We start from the raw sequence: 21,092 nt of genomic DNA, 5'->3' as shown, positions 1-21,092 counted from the left end.
TGGAATTTCCTCCACTTAAAGACTGTTCTTGGGAGAGTTTTTTTCTCCAGCCGAAGGTAACCTGGATATTGGGGCAAAATTGGAGGTACTAAAGGGTCTCTTCTTACTTATGTGACTGTGTTGCCTTTGTGCCATGCCCTGGGTCATCACAGGGAGATGCATTAAAGCTATCTTGTCAAAAGACCCTGAATAACATCGCCTTCCCCTACTTTCATATATTCTTGCCTCAACAAATTTTGAATGAGAGGATCACAGCACAATCCCAACCATGGACTGATTAGTTTCCATTCAATTCCTTGGAAAATTGTTGTGACATCATGGAATGGGCCCTTTTGAAACATCACAACATGTTACTCAGCTCACAGTGGGCGAAGCCGCGAGAAGAGCCAATCCATACTTCCTTAACTGGGAAAAAAAGAAAAAGAAAAATCAAGCAGTCACCTGCAAAAATCCACTGGGGTCATTCTCTTTGATGACCTCCAGACAGTATTCCATCAGCCCCGTGGTCTGGCGCAGCTTCACTGTGCAGTGAGAGATCTGATCACGTACCACCTGCAATAAAATACAGAAATTATAAAGACCTGGTAGAGATGCTGGTAGAGATGCTTTTTGCAGATAAGGGTCATGGCTGGAGAATTGGGGGAGAGTGTTCTGGCCAGAAATGCAATGGATCACTTCTTCCTCATTGCCCCTGAGCTGATTTTGCTGGGTGCCTCAAAGTCTAAGAAACCTTAAGGGCTTGGAATTCTAAATCTTGGCAAACACCACGCTGTCTGTTTAATTCTAGCGCTATACAAAACCTCTTCCTCAAGCCATAATGTTTGCTAATGTGCTCAGAGGCAACATTGTGCAACCCTGATGGAATTTGACAGCAACCTGATAGGCATTCAGAGTATATGGGGGTTAACCATCCTGTTGCCAGTGACTCTGTTTGAACAATTGCCTCTCCCATAAACAGAGGAACAAATAAATTGGCTGCATACTAAGGCATGGCTTTGGTTTAGCATGTGCAGTTAATCTGGCTAATGATCATTTCATTAAAAAATGATAAACAAAGCATAGCTTGGCAGTGTGTAAACCAAATCTCTCTTGGGAGTGGGAAAAGGGCCTGGCCTTTCTTCATCCACGCTTTCTAGTTTTAGCGTTGTCAAAGCAAAATTCCAAAGTTGAGATCATCCAGAGGCCTAGTCAGAAGCTCCAGCCTTGCCTCTATTTTACTGAGCACCACTGGTATCTGCTAGATTTCCTCATAGGCAAGGACATTCCAGGGACCAATGCACTAGAGCAAAGGGAAGAGACTATCCCTGTGGTGGCAAACCTATGGCATGCGTACCACAGATGGCACGCAAAGCCCTGTCTGTGGGCACGCACACCATCGCCTCAGCTTAGCTCAACCGTACATGCGCATGCACCTCCCACCATCCAGCTAGCCTTCAGGCCTCTACCACATATGCATGGGAGCGGGGTGTACGGTGGGGTGCATGCATGGGGGCACACGTGTGTGGGGTGCACACATGCATGGGGGCACACACATGTGTGGAGGACCACACACATGTGGGGGGGCTGTGCATGTGAGGGGCCCATGCCTTGCATTTTGGGTATGTGCATGTGCGTAACATGCTTTGGGCACTCGGGGCCCAAAAGATTCGTTATCACTGGACTACCCCAATGCCATTTCTGAAATTATCAGAATCTTGTGTTCCAAACTTTCTGAGCTGTCTCCTTCAGAGGCTGGATACCCATTGTGCGCCTTTGCTCTTGCAGGGCAGATGTATCAACAATGGCATCAAAAGCTTCTGGTTCATTAGGAACAATGGAAACTTGGAGCAGGATTTAAATAGGCATTTTCAGACGCTGACAATACAGAGCATTCGTGGTTGGGAAGAAAAAGAGAAGTGTTGAAATTGGGCACTGAATCTGCTCCAGTTCTTCCATCTTCAGTATTATAATTCTAGGGTGGTTTTCTCCAACCCTTCCAGAGTGCAAGAAATGGTTGATGATTGAAGATTAGGTTTGCATTTCTCATTATATACCACTCCCCCTTTGAAATGAAAAGAAATGTGGGAAGCCAGGAAAGCTTTGGGCTATTGGACTTCCTGAGGGTTGAAGTCCACACAACTTAAAGTAGCTGAGGACAAGAAATACTGGTCTAGGATTTTATCAAATTCTCTTCTAAGACATTTACCAAGCAAATACTCTTTCACCAGATTAAATGAAAATGGGTAGAGAAGGTGCAGGAGAAGTTCTTTCCCCATCACTAGATGTGCTGTTGAGCAGCTAAAGAAATAATGCCAATAGGAAGCCATAGTAATTATTCCAAATATTAAATGGGTCCAGTGGCTTAGTGGAAGCGGGGGTTAGACTAGAAGACCTCCAAAGTCCTTTCTAATGTATTATTCTGGAAGGGTCCTGATTAAACCCAATTTAAAAAAGGAAGTCAGCCATCCCATCAATTCCTTTCCTCTTTCCTGGGCTGAAGAGCAGGTAGTTTGCTCGCACTACTGTTCTGTAGAAAGTTAGAACCCACCCCCTCCTAATAGAAGGAAATATTTTGAGGAATATTAAAAACGGCAGGATAAAATATTTCCCCTAAAAGAGAAATAAAAAGTCTTAAGGGAGACAGAAACGCAGAGCCCCAGCTCTCTCCCCCCAGCAGATATTTTATGTCCATTAAAGACTGGGCCACCCTATCTACAAAACAAAAGATCTTCAGCTCTAGGATGATGGGATTAAGGCATGACCCTCCAGGACATAATAGGATTAACCCACTAGCAGCAGAGCTCACTACATTGTACAATCTCCTAAGGACATTGCATCCGAGTCCAAACTTCAGCCAAACCTGAGAGCTCAGACAACCTACAGACCCCTATGACAGTCAATAGAATACATGTTCTTGCACAGGAACAGGAAGTTCAAGTACAAAGCCCAAGAGAAGGTATAAACCAGTGGTGGGATTCAATTTTTTTTTACTACCGGATCTGTGGGCATGGCTTGGTGGGCGTGGCTGGGGAAGGATACTGTAAAATCTCCAGTCAGAAGTGGCATTTACCGGTTCTCCGAACTACTCAAAATTTCTGCTACCAGTTCTCCAGAACTGGTCAGAACCTGCTGAATGCCACCTCTGGTATAAACTGCCCCTCTCAACTCCATGTGGCCACCTACCAGGAACAGGAAGTTCAAGAACAATGCCTAAGAGAATATACAAACGCCCCCCTCTCAACTCCTTGGGGTCAGCTACCAGGACCTCAAACCCATGTGGTTCTGCTTCATTATTAAACCATCTTTCCAAGCAGCCTCCATGTTTCCAGTGTCTTTCTTCCAGTTTGGTACTGAACCAGATGGCTATTTCTTCCAACAGTTTCTAGCCTTGAAAACCAGAAAAAGGAAGGGAGCTACATCTTACACTAGCTTTGCTTAGGGATTTCACGGGAAGGTAGAAAGAGTGGCAAGGGATGGCACTCTGCATTGTAATTTAATTCAACAGTTGACCACTAGAGGGAGTCATGTGACAACTTCAATTTTAAAGCTCCTATTAACAGGCACTTAGCATTCATTGGAGAAATGCCAAAGATGGAAAACCTAGCTTAAAAAAAAAAAATCTCCATCATCCTTTTAAAAAAATGTTTATTGATGCAAGTAGCATACTACGGTATGAAGCAAAGCAGATGCCAAAGCCGTGCCTATCATCTGTCTTCATTTTTCCAGAATGTCTCCTAAATCAAAAGCCCAGAGGCGTTCTGGGAGAAATAAGGAGCCAGGCAATCACAGCCTTGGCTTAGAGCAGGGGTCCCCAAACCTGGCCCCTTTAAGACTTGTGGACTTCAACTCCCAGAATTCTCCAGCTAGCTAGCTAGCTGGAGAATTCTGGGAGTTGAAGTCCACAAATCTTAAATTTGCCAGGTTTGGAGACCTTTGATTTAGAGTGACACTGTGCTGACTTTCTGAAAAAGAAACAAAGCTGCCCATCTACTCTCTAGTAAACTCCCCTAATAATGGTGCTGTCAGGATTCTGGCACTTAACCCCATTTAAATCATGAGACTCGAGCCAAACTTCCAAAACTTCAAAAAGGAGACTCTGAGATACATAATTCATTGTCACCCTGGTTTTCCCCCACGCCCTGGGTATATCATAATTCATATTTTTCCAATGGGACACATCCATAGCCAAGAGTCATCAATCATGCTCTCCAATTAGAATATTGCATGGTAGAAACTTTGGTCATCTAGTTACTATCTTTGAAAACATTTATGGAATGTAGTTTTGGTTTTGCAAGCTGCTGCACTGCTCCCCCCTCCCTTTCTGTTGGCAACTCTAAAAAGACCATAGAAATATTTTGTGAGTTGACAGGTGCAGTCCCTGGGGGCATTTTGTCACTACATTGGACCAGGCTAAACATAGCCTTGGCCTTTGCCTGTTACCAACATAGCAAGTTGGCATTTGCCTGTTACCAAAGTAACTGTTGTCCTGTGAGTGTTAATTTGCATGGAAATTGTTCAGCTGGGTTAAGTGCACCCAGTGAAAAGGTCTCATGAAAAGGATCACCAAATTTTTAAACTCTTTGGCCCATAAATTGGTTTTTATGTCTCTTTTATGCCTTTTTATTTCATTTTCGCTTGCATCTTGCCAACTTTTTATTGATTTGGTTTTGTTTTTAAATTATAAAATTACTCAGGAGGCCAGTGATAAATCTTGTAATAAATAAATGCCAAACACGTTATCCACAGCCAAAACATTTGAACGCATCAACAGAATGATACCAGCAATTTTATTTCACCAGCCACAAGGCTAATCAACATGTCTATGTACTCTTGAGTTGAATTGAAGTCCTGGTACCCACAGGGACATAACTATGCAATTTTCTTGGCAACAGCATTGAAATAAATGATTATTTCTATTATTGCTTATTTTCAGGAGATTTTTTTTCAATTTCACAGACTAATTTACAGTCCTCCGGTTCACTTTTAGTCCCCACCACCACCACTCCAGTTACTAACCAGGTCAAATCCTGTTTAACATGGGAACCCAAACAAGGTTAGCTAAATGTTACTACCAATAATTCTGCATATGATAGAAAGTACTGTTGTGTACGTTTTTGCAAAATCTCCAGATTATTTCAGAGAAATGGTCTCTTGGCTCTAAATGTCTTGGTGACATTCTAAGTTACTTAAAGAATTGTACTTATGTTATCTGGCATCTCATTTCTTTAATCCTGTCTCTCTGGCAATAGAGAATTAATAATTTGGGTATATTGTACACAATTCTAGGGGAACAAAAAAACCCCCTGCAAGTCCCAAGCCATCCAAAACTGTACTCTAACTAAATGATGCTTATAAATCATAGCAAATATGTTTGCATAATTGGTGCCAAACTATGCATGATGCTTTTTATTGTTCTAGTTTATTATTCAAGGCACTGGAGGGTTGTTTGGCAAGGCCTAATACCATATTGCCCAGCCTGGGAATTCTGAGAACATGGGAATGAGGAGGAAGATGATGAACCACGAATGATGACAACATAATGCAACCATTTATGTACTTGTGCATAATTATCAGTGGTGGGATTCCAATTTTTTTTTACTACCTGTTCTGTGGGTGTGGCTTGGTGGGCGTGGCAGGGGTAGAATACTGCAAAATCTCCAGTCAGAGGTGGTATTTGCCAGTTCTCCGAACTACTCAAAATGTCTGCCACTGGTTCTCCAGAACTGGTCAGAACCTGCTGAATACCACCTCTGAAATTATGTACTTGTGCAAGACAAAATAATATATTGTAATTGCCACATTTATGTGAGATTCCACTGCATGCATATCATTTTGGCTTCATTACAATTTGCTGTGGATGCCACTGTATAAGAGTTGCAGTCTTAACACATTGGAACACACACACATACAACATGTTTAATGTAGTTCATTTATTTGTAGCTTAGTGTACTGGTGAACCCAGGCATCATGATTTGTAGAATATATTGTATGATAGCCTGTTGGGCCAACCCATCCAACTGTCCTTTATTCAATTTAAAAAAAAAACATAATTTGCCATTATGGGAGAACATCAATGACACAGACAAATGTCCTTCTGCACAGCTGCCAGACTCAGACTGCTAAACGTTTTAAATGCCTCTGTCTCTCTCTTTACCTCCTTTCTACTTCATTTCTCTCTACTCCCTTGCAATTCATCTCAACGCTTAACAAGGAAGTGGACCTAAGGTGATCTTCAAAATGTCTGTCTTGGGCATGAAGCTGCATGGGAGATGATTAATGACTGAATTCCCTGCTAACTAATTTTACTGAACAAGATTCTTCCTGACAAGTGGAAGGAGGAAGCTGTGGCATAAGCCCAGTTCCCCACAGAAGGATCAAAAAATAGCTCTATATGCGAGCAAGAAAAATGAGTTGATAAATGATCGGGGATTGTCTTGTTCTCCTATTTAATTTCTCTCCAGGGCCATTTTTTCCATCTGAAAGGGTAGCTGCACCTGGTCCTCAAGCCAGTGCTTTATACAAGAGCAAGAAAATTAAGGCAATATATAAATGGTATGATGTGGTGGCCTAGAGGTGAAGATGTTTCCTCCCACTTGAAAGGCTGAGAGTTTAATCCTAGGCAGATGTTTCTCTATGAGGGCATAAAGAGAAAATATCTGCTGTGAACTCTACGTAGGTATCAGGAAGGGCATCCGGCCAGTAAACATTCAGCTCCATTCAGTCATCCCGACTCCACCCCAAATAAAAGGATGAAAGGGCCATAAAAAGAAAATAAATAAATAAACAAGTGGTAAGATCTACCTGCATACAAAAGAAGCAGAAATGTAGAGAATATTGTTTAGAGGCTCAGAACTAATAAGGATTCCCCAAAAAGTTTGGAAAGAGAAACCTTGATCATGTTGAGATGGTACTGAAGCTGTGCCGTGCCTTTGGTAAAATTAATGGGAACATCACTGATCTCTTGAGTTTTGGCAAGAGTTTGAAAAGATTTAATTTTGCAAATTGGAAATGATCAAGATCGGTTCTCAAAAGGCTAAAATATGTGTGTCAGTCTTGTCTTGTCTTGTCTAACTGGGACCCCTTTGAGCAGGTTGGGCTACAGCACCTTCATCCATATTGGTGAATGTTTCTGCAAGGTGTTATATGTGGAAGATTGATCCATAGGGTTGAATGTTTTATTTACACAACTGAATTCTTTCCAGCAGTAAAATATCTGAATCCTCAATAATTTTATAGCTAATAAATAACAAAAAAGGGGATTAAAACAACCAAAGAGGGAGATTTGATGTTTGTTGACAATGTGTGATTGTTGAGTTAATAGATGCTGAAGGAAAAAAAAAATTTATGTCCAGGCATTTAAGAGACCACAAAGCTTATTATTGGCTTTGCAGAATTAACTGTTTCTTTCTCCTATTCCCCTGTTGTAGTAGTAGAATCAGGAAGTACTCCACCCCATGTATTACCCTGATCTGAATAAGACATACCAAACCATAGAATATCATAATTTATGCACTGGCAATATTCACACGACACTTTCCAATAATTAATTAAATTATGCTTATTTAATTGACCTAATTTTCTGATTTCGCACAAAAGACTCAACCACAAATTAATCACATAGACTTTGTTTGCCAAACCCACTGAACTAATATTATGGTTGGCTAATTGGTGGTTCAGATATCATATCAGAAGAGCCATTAAAGGCAGCAAAAATGTTGGTCTGCCTTCACATGTTGTGATGAGGCAGAAGCTGTCTCACAGAACATCATTATCACTGATCAGTGAATAAACCACAATTGGCTGGGTTTGAACAACATGTTAAACATACATTAAAATTATAAAAACACTGGCTAGAGTCCCACACTAAACCACAAACTAACAGTGGACATGTTGGCTTAGCATGTTGTGGAAATTCAGAGTCTATAGTCTGTAAACCGTGATTTAATGCTTTGCATGAATCCAGACAACCCTAACCTTAACCCTTCCCCTTTATACTACTTAAAAGGAAGAACATGGGTGACTCATTTGGACAGTCATTTGTCTGAAATGGTATAGGGTCTCCTGCTTGAGCAGGGGGTTGGACTAGAAGACCTCCAAGGTACCTTCCAACTTTGTTATACTGCAATTCTGACTCTGCTCTATAAAAGCCAATAGGGTTCAAATAACTAAAACTTAATGGAATGAGGGACATGCATTTAAGGAATCCTAAATACTATGAGAGAAATGTCTCTGCATACAGAGCAAGAAGACCCAGAAATCTCTTGGTTATTTTTTTTCCCTATTGAACAAAAGCCACCTGGGTCAACTAGCTGGAAAAGACCTCCATGCTTTTTTAAATGCCAGGGGAAAAACCTATAATACCACTGACTCAATGCAGAGAAACTTTCTAGGGCTTGCCATTAAACATCTCTCAAATCCTTGTTTCTCCACAAGCAATTCTCTTTCCATCAGTCCTCTCAGGCAGCCACAAACCTTTCCCTCAAAGAGGGTCATAACATTTTCACAGCAAATGTACATTGTGGCCAACCCATTGTCTCCCCCTTTCAGATTTACTCCTCTGGGTTTATCTGTTGCTGGTCCTTAGCGGCCACAGTGTCTTCCCTCCCTCCCTCCATCCTAGGAGGTCTCTATGGCAACAGCTGCCATGGCAAATATTCAGGCCCTCCCTTACACAGACTCCTGCGCCCACTGCTAATTCATTTCGGCTCCTGCATTAGTCTGAGTGCTGCAAAGGATCCTTGTTTCCCCCCCCAGTGGATTCAGAGGTACTTGGGAGGCAGAAAGAAGCTGGACCAAGGCACTCTAAAGCATTAAATCAAGGAGTAAGAGGAAATCAATGCAGCTTTGCACGCTTCAGAGAAGATTTGGAAGAAGCCTTTGGACCGCACAACACGAACATAGCATCTTTCTCTGTTCATTAATCAAGCCTCAAAAAGGTGCATTTCTTTTTAAAAATGTAGTAACATTAAATAGATTTCTGATGCAGAAGTGTGAGAAAACACAGGCTTTTAAAAAGGATTTGGATTTGTTCCAAATATACATATTGAACTGAGGAGAGTCCTGGTGTTCAAATAGGAATCTTTGTTATTAGATGAATACACACACACACACACACACACACACACACACACACAGTATTCTTCATCTAATAGCAAATATTCCTATTTGAACATTTAAGACTCCCCTAAGTTCATGCAATGTGTTTACTAATAATTAATTAGTATTGAACAAATACTAATTAGTATTGAACAAATCAACATTTGTTCAATAACACGATTTTCTGGCTATGGCAGATAACCATAAATTTAGCACATGAGCTATGGTTGACTAGTTTGTACTTTAGTGTGTTCTCTGAACTTAGTGTGAGGCTGCTCTAAGTCATCATATATATTTATTTGGCTTTGATTTAGTGTATTGTGCAAACCATCTAATTGAGTTTTGTTACCAATAAATATAGCACGGCTTAGCACAATGTATGGGTCCCAAAATGCTGTCTGAATGATTGATTGACTGATTGATTATGTGTCTTCAAGTCAGTGTAGACTCTTAGCAATCAGTAGATCGATTTTTCTTCATGAGGATAAAATGTCTGCAGGGAAGGAAATATTTATGCAAGGAACAGGAAATGAAGAAAGCAATCCTATTGGAAAAGAGGTTAGAACAAAGGCTTTTTAAAATTAAGTCTTCTACTAAGCCAGTAGATATAACAGCATATTTTGGCTATTTTCAATAGGACTAGCTGATTTATTCACCCATGAACTGCAACCGCCTCAAAGTGCCTGGCTTGACATACCTGGCACCTTACATGGACACAGAGGCATTTTTCTAGCCATGTCCACCAACCTCTTCCATCCAAGAGAAGTTGATTGCTTAAATTTCATTATCCTCAGACTTACCTTCAGTTTGTGCTCATGTTCTTTGTTAACCCGTGACAAGAGCTGGGCTTTCCGTCTGTTGAGAGCATCAATAAGTGCATCACACTGGGCGACCAGGCAAGCTTCAAACTCCACACTGTTCTCCTGCAATCAAAATAAAATACTCATCAATCAAAGCAACGGGAAGGACTAAAAGCAGCTGATTTGTTGGATAAGACTGATTTCACTCTTTGCTAACAAAAACTTCTTGAGATCTTCACCCTCATCTTGGGTTTTGTTTTGTTTTTAACTCTGGGCTCTTTGTTTTCTTCAGACTGCTTCTAGGAGCCATTCCTGCTGGGTTCACACACTGTGTCAGGCTAAGTTAGATAGTTTCTGGTTCAGTGTGTTACATGAAACCATTAAACAACCTAAACAACAGATTGAATTAATGATGATTCTGTGTGTTGTGTAAATACAGGGGCTCTTCTTGCACTACACAGCAAGCTTAGTGTAGCTCAATCTACAGGTAATTAATTGGTGCTAGACAGTCCTGGAGTGAGAATGGCTGCTCTGATCATATCACAAGCAGCCATCTTTGTCGTGAGGGAACCATTGTCATTTCCATTGTGCATGCATGCATGTGGTATATACACATATATGCAATGAGCATGGGCTGATGATATGTGGAGTTAGTCTCATCTCTTTTCTATCTTTGCTTCATTCCGATAGATGTAAGGGAAGTTGGTGGAAGGAAAAAGAAATGCTTACAGCAAGTTATGTTCATATCTTATCTCTTTCTCTCCACCTGCCTATCTTCAAAAATACATGGAAGAAGTTGGATAATAATGGACTTATTGAATTATCGACTCCTCAGTAATGGAGTCAAACAACAGGCATTGGCTGGATGGATTATAAATAACCCTACAACAGACCTTGCTGACTTGGGAGGGGACATAGAGCCCAGTCTCTGGCTCAGAAATAACTCTGTTTTTTTAAATTCACCAGCTTTTAAATGATATATTTAAATATATCATGCAAATGGAACCAGCCAATGGCTGCCAGAGACACAGCCTAATAACCAAGACAGTTTCCATTATCTCTGCAGGCACTAGTTAGTCAATGTATGTACAGTCAACAGAATACTTCCATTGTTGTTTTTTTACTTTGGACAGTAACTTCCAGATAAAAAACATTTTTGAGTAAAATATTAATATAAATAAACATTAACATAAGGTTTTAAAGATATTTAAAGCTTGTTTGGAGCATGAGGCAAGATAGGGAAGACTGATAAACTGATACTGAATTACCTTTTAACAGTTGTTAAGTGAATCAACTGCACTTAGTGACACAGTTGTTAAATGAATCTGGCTTCCCTATTGACTTTGCTCGTCAGAAGATCCCAAAAGGTGATCACATGACTCCAGGACACTCTAATTGTCATAAAAATGAGTCAGTTGCCAAGAGTCTGAATTTTGATCACATGAGCAAAGGGATGCTGCAACATTCATAAGTGTGAAAAATGGTCATAACTCACCTTTGACTCTGAGTGGTCACAAAACAAACTGTTATAGGCCGAGGATTAATTGTACATGTTTAGGATTTCTATTTTACAGCGTTTTGAAAGCTGCTATTCCAAACAAATGTGTTTTTTTTTTTCATGTTATAATATTTACTTTAAAAATATCCCCTCCCAAAGAACCTTGCCCAATCAGATGCGTGGTTACAAGTTGCCCAAAGAGTCTCTGAGAACTTTTGCAGAAGGAAAGTTTAGAATATTGGTCTCCCGAATCCAAACACGTATTCATATCCTCAGAGTGAAACTTCATAGGATAAAATTCCGATTTGGGCAGAATTTGGCTCTTCCGATCCTACAGTAATCCTATTATTCTAATTTGGCTCAAATGGAGATTCTTCTAAAACCAGAGACATTCCTGGAAATTGAAAGCCCTGATTGAAACTTTTCAGTCTCTATCTAGCAATGGTTAGCCTCTGAGGGGAAAATCACAAGTCTCCGAATGGGTGGGTCGCATGTTGCATGAACAAAGGGGAGAACAGGAGAAGCAGCTCATGGAGGAATGTGTCTCCACTGAACTGAATAAAGAAGCCTTGCGCTCATGGGGGAGGCCGCCGCAAAGAAAGCGAGAATGATTTGGCCACAGAGTTGACGTGACTTGATGGATGAGGCTCCTGCTCGCTCAAAATGATGGAGGGAGGAGGCAGCACTCAAGAGAACCAACAGCCCTAAAGAGCCAAGACAAATGATCTGCGCTGCTGAAATTTAAATTGATTCTGACTGAAGGGCTGATTCCACTGGAAAGAATACAAAGCATTAATGCAACAAGCTTGTTTCTTTGGGGTTTATCGGGTTGGATGGCAGACAGAAAATGAAGGAATTTATCCTGGGCGGGATCTTTCAATGAGTATCCCTTTGCTCCGCCTTTTCAGCATTCCTCTTTCCCTGAACCCTTTGTTCTAGCAAGCAATTTCTTCTCAGTCTGACACTCCCCATGTTGCCCGCTGCCAGCTCTGTTATTCCCAATCAGCATCTGCCAATGGTAGGGATAGTCTAACACTCTGGAAGATGTCAAGTTATTATCTTGCCTTTAGGTCCACAACTAGAATTCCCTGAAGAAGTAGGGAATGGGAAGGAGAGGGTAGAATGTGTCACGTGGAAGGGGGGCCATCTGTTGTGGCCCGCCAGCGGCCAGCAGAGCTGGCAGCAGACTCAGACAGTGAGGAGGTTGGGGAGAAACATGGGCCAGTCCTGGAGTCTGAGGAAGGCTCTGACGAGTGCTCTGCGCTGGAGGCAGAAATGAGGCCAGGGGCACCTGACAGTTATCAGCTGCCTTCGGAGTCGGACATCAGTGGGGCAGAAGAACAGCTGGAGCTTGTTCCCAGTGTGCAGAGCTGCCAGGAGAAGGGAACAGCTAAGGAACAAGGGTTGACTTGGGAGTCAAGCCACAGATGGACGGTGAATGGCCTCTCCCATAAGGAATAAAGAGGAGGAAAAGCAGAATGGGGCTTTGCAGGAAACAATTAGTTCAATTCATTAGGGTGAAGATCTGTTCCTGGCTTCTTGCCAAGTATTGTCTGCTACGGAGTGGCGTTTGGAAGATATCGGCCTGGCAGCTCTCCAAGCCTGATAAAGGTCTGTAATTGGAAAATCACTTTAAAGTTGGCCAGGACTTTGCTGGAGAGGACTTCACTCTAAAATAAATAAAAGGGGTTTTATCAGGACAAGGAGTCGGCTTCGTGCTTTTGGGAAGCCTAGATCAGAATAGTATCAATGATTTCAAAATTCTCAGCACCACCAGTCAATCAAAGCCCAACCCTTTTTACTATGTGTTAGACATACCCCTCACATCTCAAAAGTGGTGAGACTTCAATCCTCCAGTTGTACTTACCATTTGGACATCATTGGCCCCTCTGGGGATACCCCTGGGAATCCCAAAGATGCTTTTCCAAAAGGTAACTGGATTTTCTTGTTGTTGTTGTTTTCCTTGAAAGCATTTTGTTTCTCATCCAAGAAGCTTCTTCAGTTCTGAAGCTTCTTGGATGAGAAGAGAAATGTTTTCAAGGGTTAAAAAAAAGGAAGTCCAGTTGCCTTTTGGAAAAGTACATTTGGGGCAACCATGACCTGGATGATTGAGAATCTCCGCAGACATACACTTGGGAAAACATACAAGTAGTCCTTAACTTACAACCATTCATTCAGTGACCATTTGAAATGAAAACTTGACTGAGAAAAATGATTTACAACTGATCCTCACACTTACAACTCTTGAAGCAGCCCTAACCTAATCGGTGATTATAAGAAGAAACTTTCCAGCAGCAAAGAAAACAATCCTCTGCTAACTCTTGCAAATTAGCATGGTAAAATCACAGCACATTGGCGTTTTCTTGTGGCTAGACATGTTTTCCAATACCTTCATCCTGGTAATTTGCTGCTATGGCAGCCAGAGTGGGCAGAAGGTGGAAGGGAGGCTATATTTAGAATGCTTTTCCAATGGGCACTAAGAAGGGATGCTAAAGGAATAGGGCACAGGGAGGGATAATGGTTGCAACAGGGCAGGACCCAAAAGGAAATGGTCCACTTATCGTCTCTTTGTAACAAAATGGAAATTATCACTTTTAGCGTGATTTCTGATACAGTGCAGGCAAGGTAGAAAAAAAAAAGATCAGCTGCCAAATACAGGTACTATTATCAGATTGTAGAGACGTGGAAGTCATTTTGGAAGGTGAGAATTAAGTATACTGAGCTTATATCAGTGATTTCAGTGTGTTAAATATGACTCCATTTTATAGATCAAGGGTCTTCAAACTTGACAGCTTTAAGACTTGTGAACTCCCAGAATTCCTCCTCCAGTCATGTTACCTCAGGAATTCTGGGAGTTGAAGTCCACAAGTCTTATACTTGCCAAGTTTGGAGAGCTTTATTATAGATGGTAGTCAGCTATTCCAATAGAGCAGTCTTTTCTAACCCGGGGCATGCTGGTTGGGGAATTCTGGGAATTGAAGTCCACATATCTTAAAACTGCAGAGGTTAAGTAATACTGCAGTAGAGTATTATTCCAAGGAACAAAAATCAACTTTGGAGCCTGACAAATATGTTCCTTAAAATTTCCAGCCACTTTAAGATGTCTGAACTTTAACACCGATCAGTGTGGCACAGTGGGTGGAATGAAGTACAGCAGGCTAATTCTGCCAACTGCCAGGAGTTCAATTCTCACCAGCTCAAGGTTGACTCAGCTTTCTATCCTTCCAAGATCAGTAAAATGAGGATCCAGATTGCTGGGGGCAATATGCTGACTGTGTAAACCATTTAGAGTGGATTGTAAAGCACTATAAAGTGGTATATAAGTGTAAGTGCTATTTGCTATTGCTAATTCCCAGAATAGCTCAGTCAGCAATGGTGGTTAGGTATTCTGGGAGTTGAAGTTCACACATCCTAAAATTATTGAGGTTGGGAAACACTACTCTAAGGGGAAAACACATCCATGCACAAACACATAAAATCAATAAAATGATGATTTGTTAATACGGTAGTAACATCAGCATCACCATCCTTATTCTCATTATTACTATTATTATGGAATGGACAATTTAATTGATCTTTATTAGTGACTGATAGTCAATCAAAACTGCTCATGTTTGCATCCTGTATTATGCCATATTGTAATTTGCCTTATTGTGTAATCCAAATTTAAAGTGGGGTCAGTCAAGATGATTATGATAGAATGCCTTGATCACAATTTGTAATTACAGCCTGGCTGTTATTAGCTTATTTTATCCACAGTCTAGTAGTGTATCACCCAAAATAGAGATTTAACCAGGAGCCAGCTTTAGTCTCCATAGTCTGGATTTAGAACAAAGTCAGTACTGCAAGAGACTTTCCACTTCTCCATTTTTGTTTAGACTCTCCACCATCGTTGCATGGGAAATTAAAGCTATTTTTATTTGTGCAATTTACCCATCAAGGAGACAGAGAGGTGGATGAGATCAGCCCTTTTCCACTCTAAATGCAATGAGTCATCTCTCATATACACCCCCAACCCATTCTTTGGTATTTTGTTAAAGAATTGGTCGTCACAAAGTTGATTGGGTTATTGCTGAAAAAGAGGAGGACTGGCAATCTGTTGTCAGTTGTGTTTTGCTATGTTGTTTGATTGTGTGTGTTCTAAGCTCAGGAAATTGAATGCCACATAGTGGCTCTGCTCACATTCTACTTCTGTTCATAATTATTAGAGTCAACACAGTACCTGGATTTGTTGAACCATGTTGCGTAGCTGTACCAAGAATTCTTTGGCTTCTTTGGCTCTGTCTGAAAGTCCATTCAAGGCCTGGGACAGTTGGCTCTGCAGAAAACAAGGAAGGAAGAGGAAATAAGAATCAAAAGAGTATTTATTTCCATATACGTTTCCTAGTTGTATTGATTTATATCTCAGCGGATGATCAGAATTCCTTCTTTTCCATCCCAGTCCCAAACATGTTAGGGAACCAAGCCATCAGTTGAAGCCCAGAACAGGAAATTAATCAGAATTGATTTCCACCAAAATGTTAAATGTTTTAGTTTATTGTATTCCATTGCACTCCTTCCCTAAAAATGGTTGCTATCCAGTTGGAAATGTTACTCTCATTCTATTAGCCACTTTTTACAGACTAGCAAGATGGAAAGCCAAAAATAAATTGAGTGATCCCATGACTACAAGGAGGAAAAGTAAGTGCAGGAAGCAAAAGTAATTACTTCTGCATGCACTCAGTCCAAAGTACCAACACTGGAGGGAATTAATCAATTGAGTTCCCAATATAATTCAGTCCATTGAAGTAAATGAAGACAGGATGAAAATCTAATAAATAAATAAGACAAAACAAAGCAGAATTTTGGGGGTGTCTTAAATCTGATATTATAATTGAGTAGATCAGTTCAAAGCAATATTGGATCTATAACCGTCTTCAATTGGAGGTACCAGATTGGGAAAGGTGTAAATGCTGATCTGCAAAATAATACATCCATTAATTTTTGAACACTTTTTCAAGATTCCTGTTTGTTTTATGTCAATAAATACACCTAATTATCCTGCTCTCAACTCTTGTCACAGAAGAGATAAATCTCCAGGTGGGAAAAAAAACAGACATCATTCTTTTTTATTGCTACAACTAATACTTATAATACAATATCACAGTATTTGTTTTTTTTAATAATTCCTGTGAATTTTGTAATTATGGTCTTTTTAAAAACCATGGGCGGAGCTGGCGTCGTGATGATACGGCATGTGATCTTGGAGGTCTGAGATTGTTGCCGATATCTTTGCTCCTGGATGGTCCAAACGGATCTAAACCGTCCCGAAGAGATGGTGAAAGTGAAGAGCGCATCCTGTCGATCCCAGGGACACCGCAAAGTCCCTGGTAGATCCAGGAGAAGCTCTTTTTGCCAGCAGCAAAGAGGCAGCCATTAAAGCTGAAGTTGGGACAGCTCCGAAACGAAAGAAAACGGAAAGAGAGAGTGTGCTGGTTTGATGAGAATGTTTTCTTTATTTTAAGATTTGAAAGGACACCCTAAGGGAAAGAAAGAATCTGTAAAAGTTTTGACAGAAGTGATTAAGCGGTGATTTTAAACAGGAAGTCAAAGTAATATTTTTTTAATTTTTTTCTCATTGCTGGATTTTTTACACATGATTTTAGATTTTGAAACTGGACTGGGTTTTTTTCCCCCTCTCATTCATCGGAGCTTCATTGCAGGGCTGGCTATAAAGTGAAATGGGTGATAGAAGATGGAGACTGGTGGTGATAGCCTTCTGGCTGTTCCTCATAAATGCATAAATGGTTGTTTTGCTCTACTTCATGTCTTGGGCCTCTAAATTACTGTATATTGTTGTCTAAGGCCTGGATCTTTCCCTGTGATGCCAAGGGGTACCAAATGTCAGATGTCATCTTCCTTAGTGTCTGATGGACTTCTTGTCCTCTTTGCTGCCTGCTTGATGCAGAATTCAAGTCAGTCTTGACTCCTTGACTTGCTGACTGCCTGCGCTAGTCTCTGCAATTTCTTGGCAAGTTTTTTTTGGGAAGTGGTTAGCCATCATCTCTTTCAAAGAAAGTGACTGTCCCAAGGTCCTCCAGCTGGCATTGTGCCCAAAGCAGCACTACAGTTGGGTTTTTAACCTGGTGTCTTCACCACTACACAAAACTAGCTCTCTATTATATTATTAGGGTTCCTTTAATTACAAAATAAATTGTAATTGTTTAGAATAGTAATTGAATAAAGATTTAGAAAGGACCTTGGAAATCTTCCAGTTCAACTTCTTGCCCAGTGCAAGAATCCACTCCTAGAACATTGACATAGGAGAAGAGCAAGCAGAGCTGGAGGGTGGAGTTAAATACACCACTAGTTTGGAGTCATTGCATAGTCATAAAAGATCTAAGTCCAACTCCCCTTGAATCTTGTTAACCTTATTAACCACCAATTTAGTGTTAACTAGATTCTTCTGTATAGACTTGGGTAATAAATCTTTCTGAAATGCAACTTAACCTATGGTTCTGATCCTTTGTGCCTGACAATAGCAATAGCACTTAGACTTATATACCACTTCACAGTGCTTTACAATCGTCTCTAAGTGGTCAGAGTCAGCATTATTTCCCCCAATAATCTGGGTCCTCATTTTACCGACCTTGGAAGGATGGAAAGCTGAGTCAACCCTGAGCCGGTGAGAATCAAACTGCTGGCAGTTGGTAGAATTAGCCTGCAATACTGCATTCTACCCATTGTGCCATCACGACTCTTATATACAATCTCCAATAAATGGCCATTCAGCCTGTTTTGAATATCTCCTTCTCTTGAGATAGCTGTTTTGTTAGTTTAATAGCTCTTACTGTTGGAATTTTTTTTCCTGATGTTCAAGCAAAAAACACTTCTTTGTTATTTAAACCCATTGTCTCTTATTCTATTTTCTGGAACAACAAATAAAGATGTCTGCTCTTTCATAACTTTCTGTTATGTCAGCAGAGCTATCATGTCTCCCTACAGTCTTGTCTTCTCCAGGCTAAACACACCCAGCTCGCCAAACTGTTCCTCAAATGTTTCTCATAATTTTTTCATAATGATCAAGCTGCAAAGCAAAGGCTTAACCGCAAATGTAATATGTATTTCCAGTAATGCCTCTAAGTTTCAATGAAACCTAGAGATGTGTTTAGAAAACTAAAATGATGAGTGGCTTCAGCACAGTGTTTTCTTTGGAATAAAATACATACACAGATTACTGGAAGGCTAGGAATGTTAGTGCAGTGCATTTTGCACTTTAAAAAGGACGCAGTTTGGTCTAATGATTAAAGCACCAAGTTAGAAATCAGGAACTGTGAGTTCTAGTCCTGCTTTAGGCATGAAAGATGTGTGGGAGACTCTCCCAGGGGCCAGTCCTTCTCTCTCAATCCATCTTACCTCACAGGGTTGTTGTTGTTGTGGGGAAAACAGGAGGAAAAAGGAGTATTAAGTATGTTTGCCACTTGAGTTATTTATAAAAACAATAAAGGCAGGATTAAAAAAAAATTACCAGTTTGCCTACTGGTGATTGTTTTATGTGGACTCTTCCACACAATGTGAAATCATTAAAAGGCCACATGCAGTGGAAATGTCATGTTTCAAAGCTAATATGGCACTTCTAACTTGACAGTTAACCCACATTCAGGCAGGCAAACCCAACACAGCCAAATTAACTACTTCACTGCAGGCAACAATGTACACACTCAGGAGCTGCCTTCTGCAACACTTAGAAATCATATCCTGTGTTTATGTCTCTCCCTCAGGGTTTAAATTCTAGGTCTTTTCATCCCACCTTTCAAATCAATAATATGAGGTTGTGGGATGGGAAGATTGAGATAGTAATGGAAGGAACTGTAGACTTACATAACCTAGGCACAGAAAGGATGTGTGTTGGTAGCTTATCTCATATGAACTCAATCTAGCTGGTGGGGAAAAAAACTTGGGAGAGACTCTGCCTTGACAAATTGACAGATTTGTTAATTTGTAAATTAAACAAACGAAATAACGGTTGGAAATTCCTCTTGCAGTTTCCAAAATATTGTTGTCTTCTGTAACATTAGACTCAATATTAAAGGCATAATTTTATTTTTAAGCCCATACAAAATGGGGTGAAGGGGGGGTATTTTGGGGTGTAGGTCTCTCTTGAATGGTTCCTGCAGCAATTCTGAGAAGAGAGCAGTTACTTCAGAACTGGAATTTCTTTTTTCTTTTTCTTTTAGTTTTATAATCTATCCACATTTAGCAGTCAAGCTCTTTCAGTCAAGATGGTGCCTTGATTGCTAGGGGGGAAATGACAAGAAAGCACGAAAAGGAGCTGAGGGTGGCAAATTACCTTCACTTTAGTGATCCTATCCTTGCAATCAATTGCTTCCACATTATGTAAATTGGGCATTAAGAAGACGATTCAATGTAACCTTTCCCAACCTGGTGCCCTCTTCATTCGTTGGCGTTAGCTCCCAGAATCCTCAGCTAGCATGGCCTGAGGAGATATAGTGCAATCTATCTGGATGATTTGAGTCCAAAAACATGCATTAAAAACCAGGGAAGGTTTTTAATGATGAGTATGATTAATCAGTAAGACTCAAAGGCAAACAAGTACCAGGAACCATTAAACCGGTAGTCTCTATGTTTTCCAAGAGGTAGAACTGCTGTTTCTTTACCAAGTAGGCCAACCCTTTGCTTAGCCTTCCTCAGCCTGCTGCCTTCCAGATGTTTTGATACTGCAACTCCCAGAATTTCAATCTATTAACTCCCAGAATTTCAAGCTATTAACTCCCAGAATTTCAAGCTATTAACTCCCAGAATTTCAAGCTAGTATTCAGGGAGCTGCAGTCCCCTCTGGAAGATCTCATGTTCATGAAGCTTTCTGCTTCCCAGATTTTGGTTCCTGGGCACAAAACAGTTTGGAAAGGAAATAAATGTTGCCTTAGGAATATTTTTCACAACTTGACTATCCTCTTTTGGAAAATGCTAAGAAGGCTCAGTTCTCTTCAGTGCAACATAAACATAACAATCATGGGAACTTTTGTACAGTATTGCAAGGAAAAGACACCTGAAAGGTAAACTTAGGAAAAGGTGTTTACGTGTGATATGGAGATAGACTTTTTTATCATCTCCCCTTTTTCTAGTCTAAAATTGTGATTCCTAAATTTCCCAAAAGGAAGTGATCTAGTACAAAAAAATAGTGTTTGCTTAGGTTTAAGTTTTGATTTTGCATTTGATACAATTCACTATCCATAGAATGTGGTAGCAAATTTGGCTTACAGGAGCTGAAAAAATTCACATATTGATGCAGGGCAATATCAGGTAAGCTCCCTTGTGATTGTTAAATAGGATTCAATGGGAAGAAGCAGGGGATACTGAGTACTAAATGCTAAGAATGAGCCAAAGGAAAAAAGCCCATCATCTTCAGGTTTTCCTTGTTTGTGGGCTCTCAGAAGGAAAAAGGTATACTGTACTTCTGGTCTATGTTCATGTGGCATGTTGGGTAAGGTAGTGATCTTGGTTGTGTTATTTAGGACTAGGTTCACATGGCAATCATTGGGAGGGCTACTAAATTCTGGAATCACTGAAAGGCACAAACAACGAATAGCCATCTTAGAACGGACATGCACACGATGAGTAATCATCAATAGAAGAGAACATCTGTAGCCCAGCTCAATCCCTGATCATGTTACCATCTAGTTGGGAAATGAAACAACTGGAAGAAAACAACCAAGCTT

The 21,092-nt window shown here is 40.5% G+C and overlaps 1 protein-coding gene across 10 annotated transcripts in view; it reads right to left on the bottom strand.

Moving 5' to 3' along the window:
• Positions 1 to 21,092, bottom strand: part of TRIM9 (tripartite motif containing 9) — a 68,817-nt gene that overhangs the window by 30,271 nt on the left and 17,454 nt on the right. For all 10 annotated transcript variants that reach the window (XM_087922455.1, XM_087922452.1, XM_087922454.1 and 7 more), the window contains exons 2-4: positions 15,596 to 15,691; positions 9,876 to 9,998; positions 442 to 552 (exon numbers count right to left, since the gene is read on the bottom strand). In XM_087922455.1, the coding sequence (XP_087778581.1) occupies positions 442 to 552; positions 9,876 to 9,998; positions 15,596 to 15,691 (330 nt within the window). The remainder of the gene's footprint in view (positions 1 to 441; positions 553 to 9,875; positions 9,999 to 15,595; positions 15,692 to 21,092) is intronic.

Source organism: Pseudonaja textilis, chromosome 1, assembly GCF_049901715.1.
Source record: "Pseudonaja textilis isolate UNSWEBS1 chromosome 1, rPseTex1.2, whole genome shotgun sequence".
In the NCBI taxonomy this organism is placed as follows: Eukaryota; Metazoa; Chordata; class Lepidosauria; order Squamata; family Elapidae; genus Pseudonaja; species Pseudonaja textilis.
Note: the sequence above shows the minus strand (reverse complement) of the source record. Positions and strands in the feature narration are given on the sequence as shown.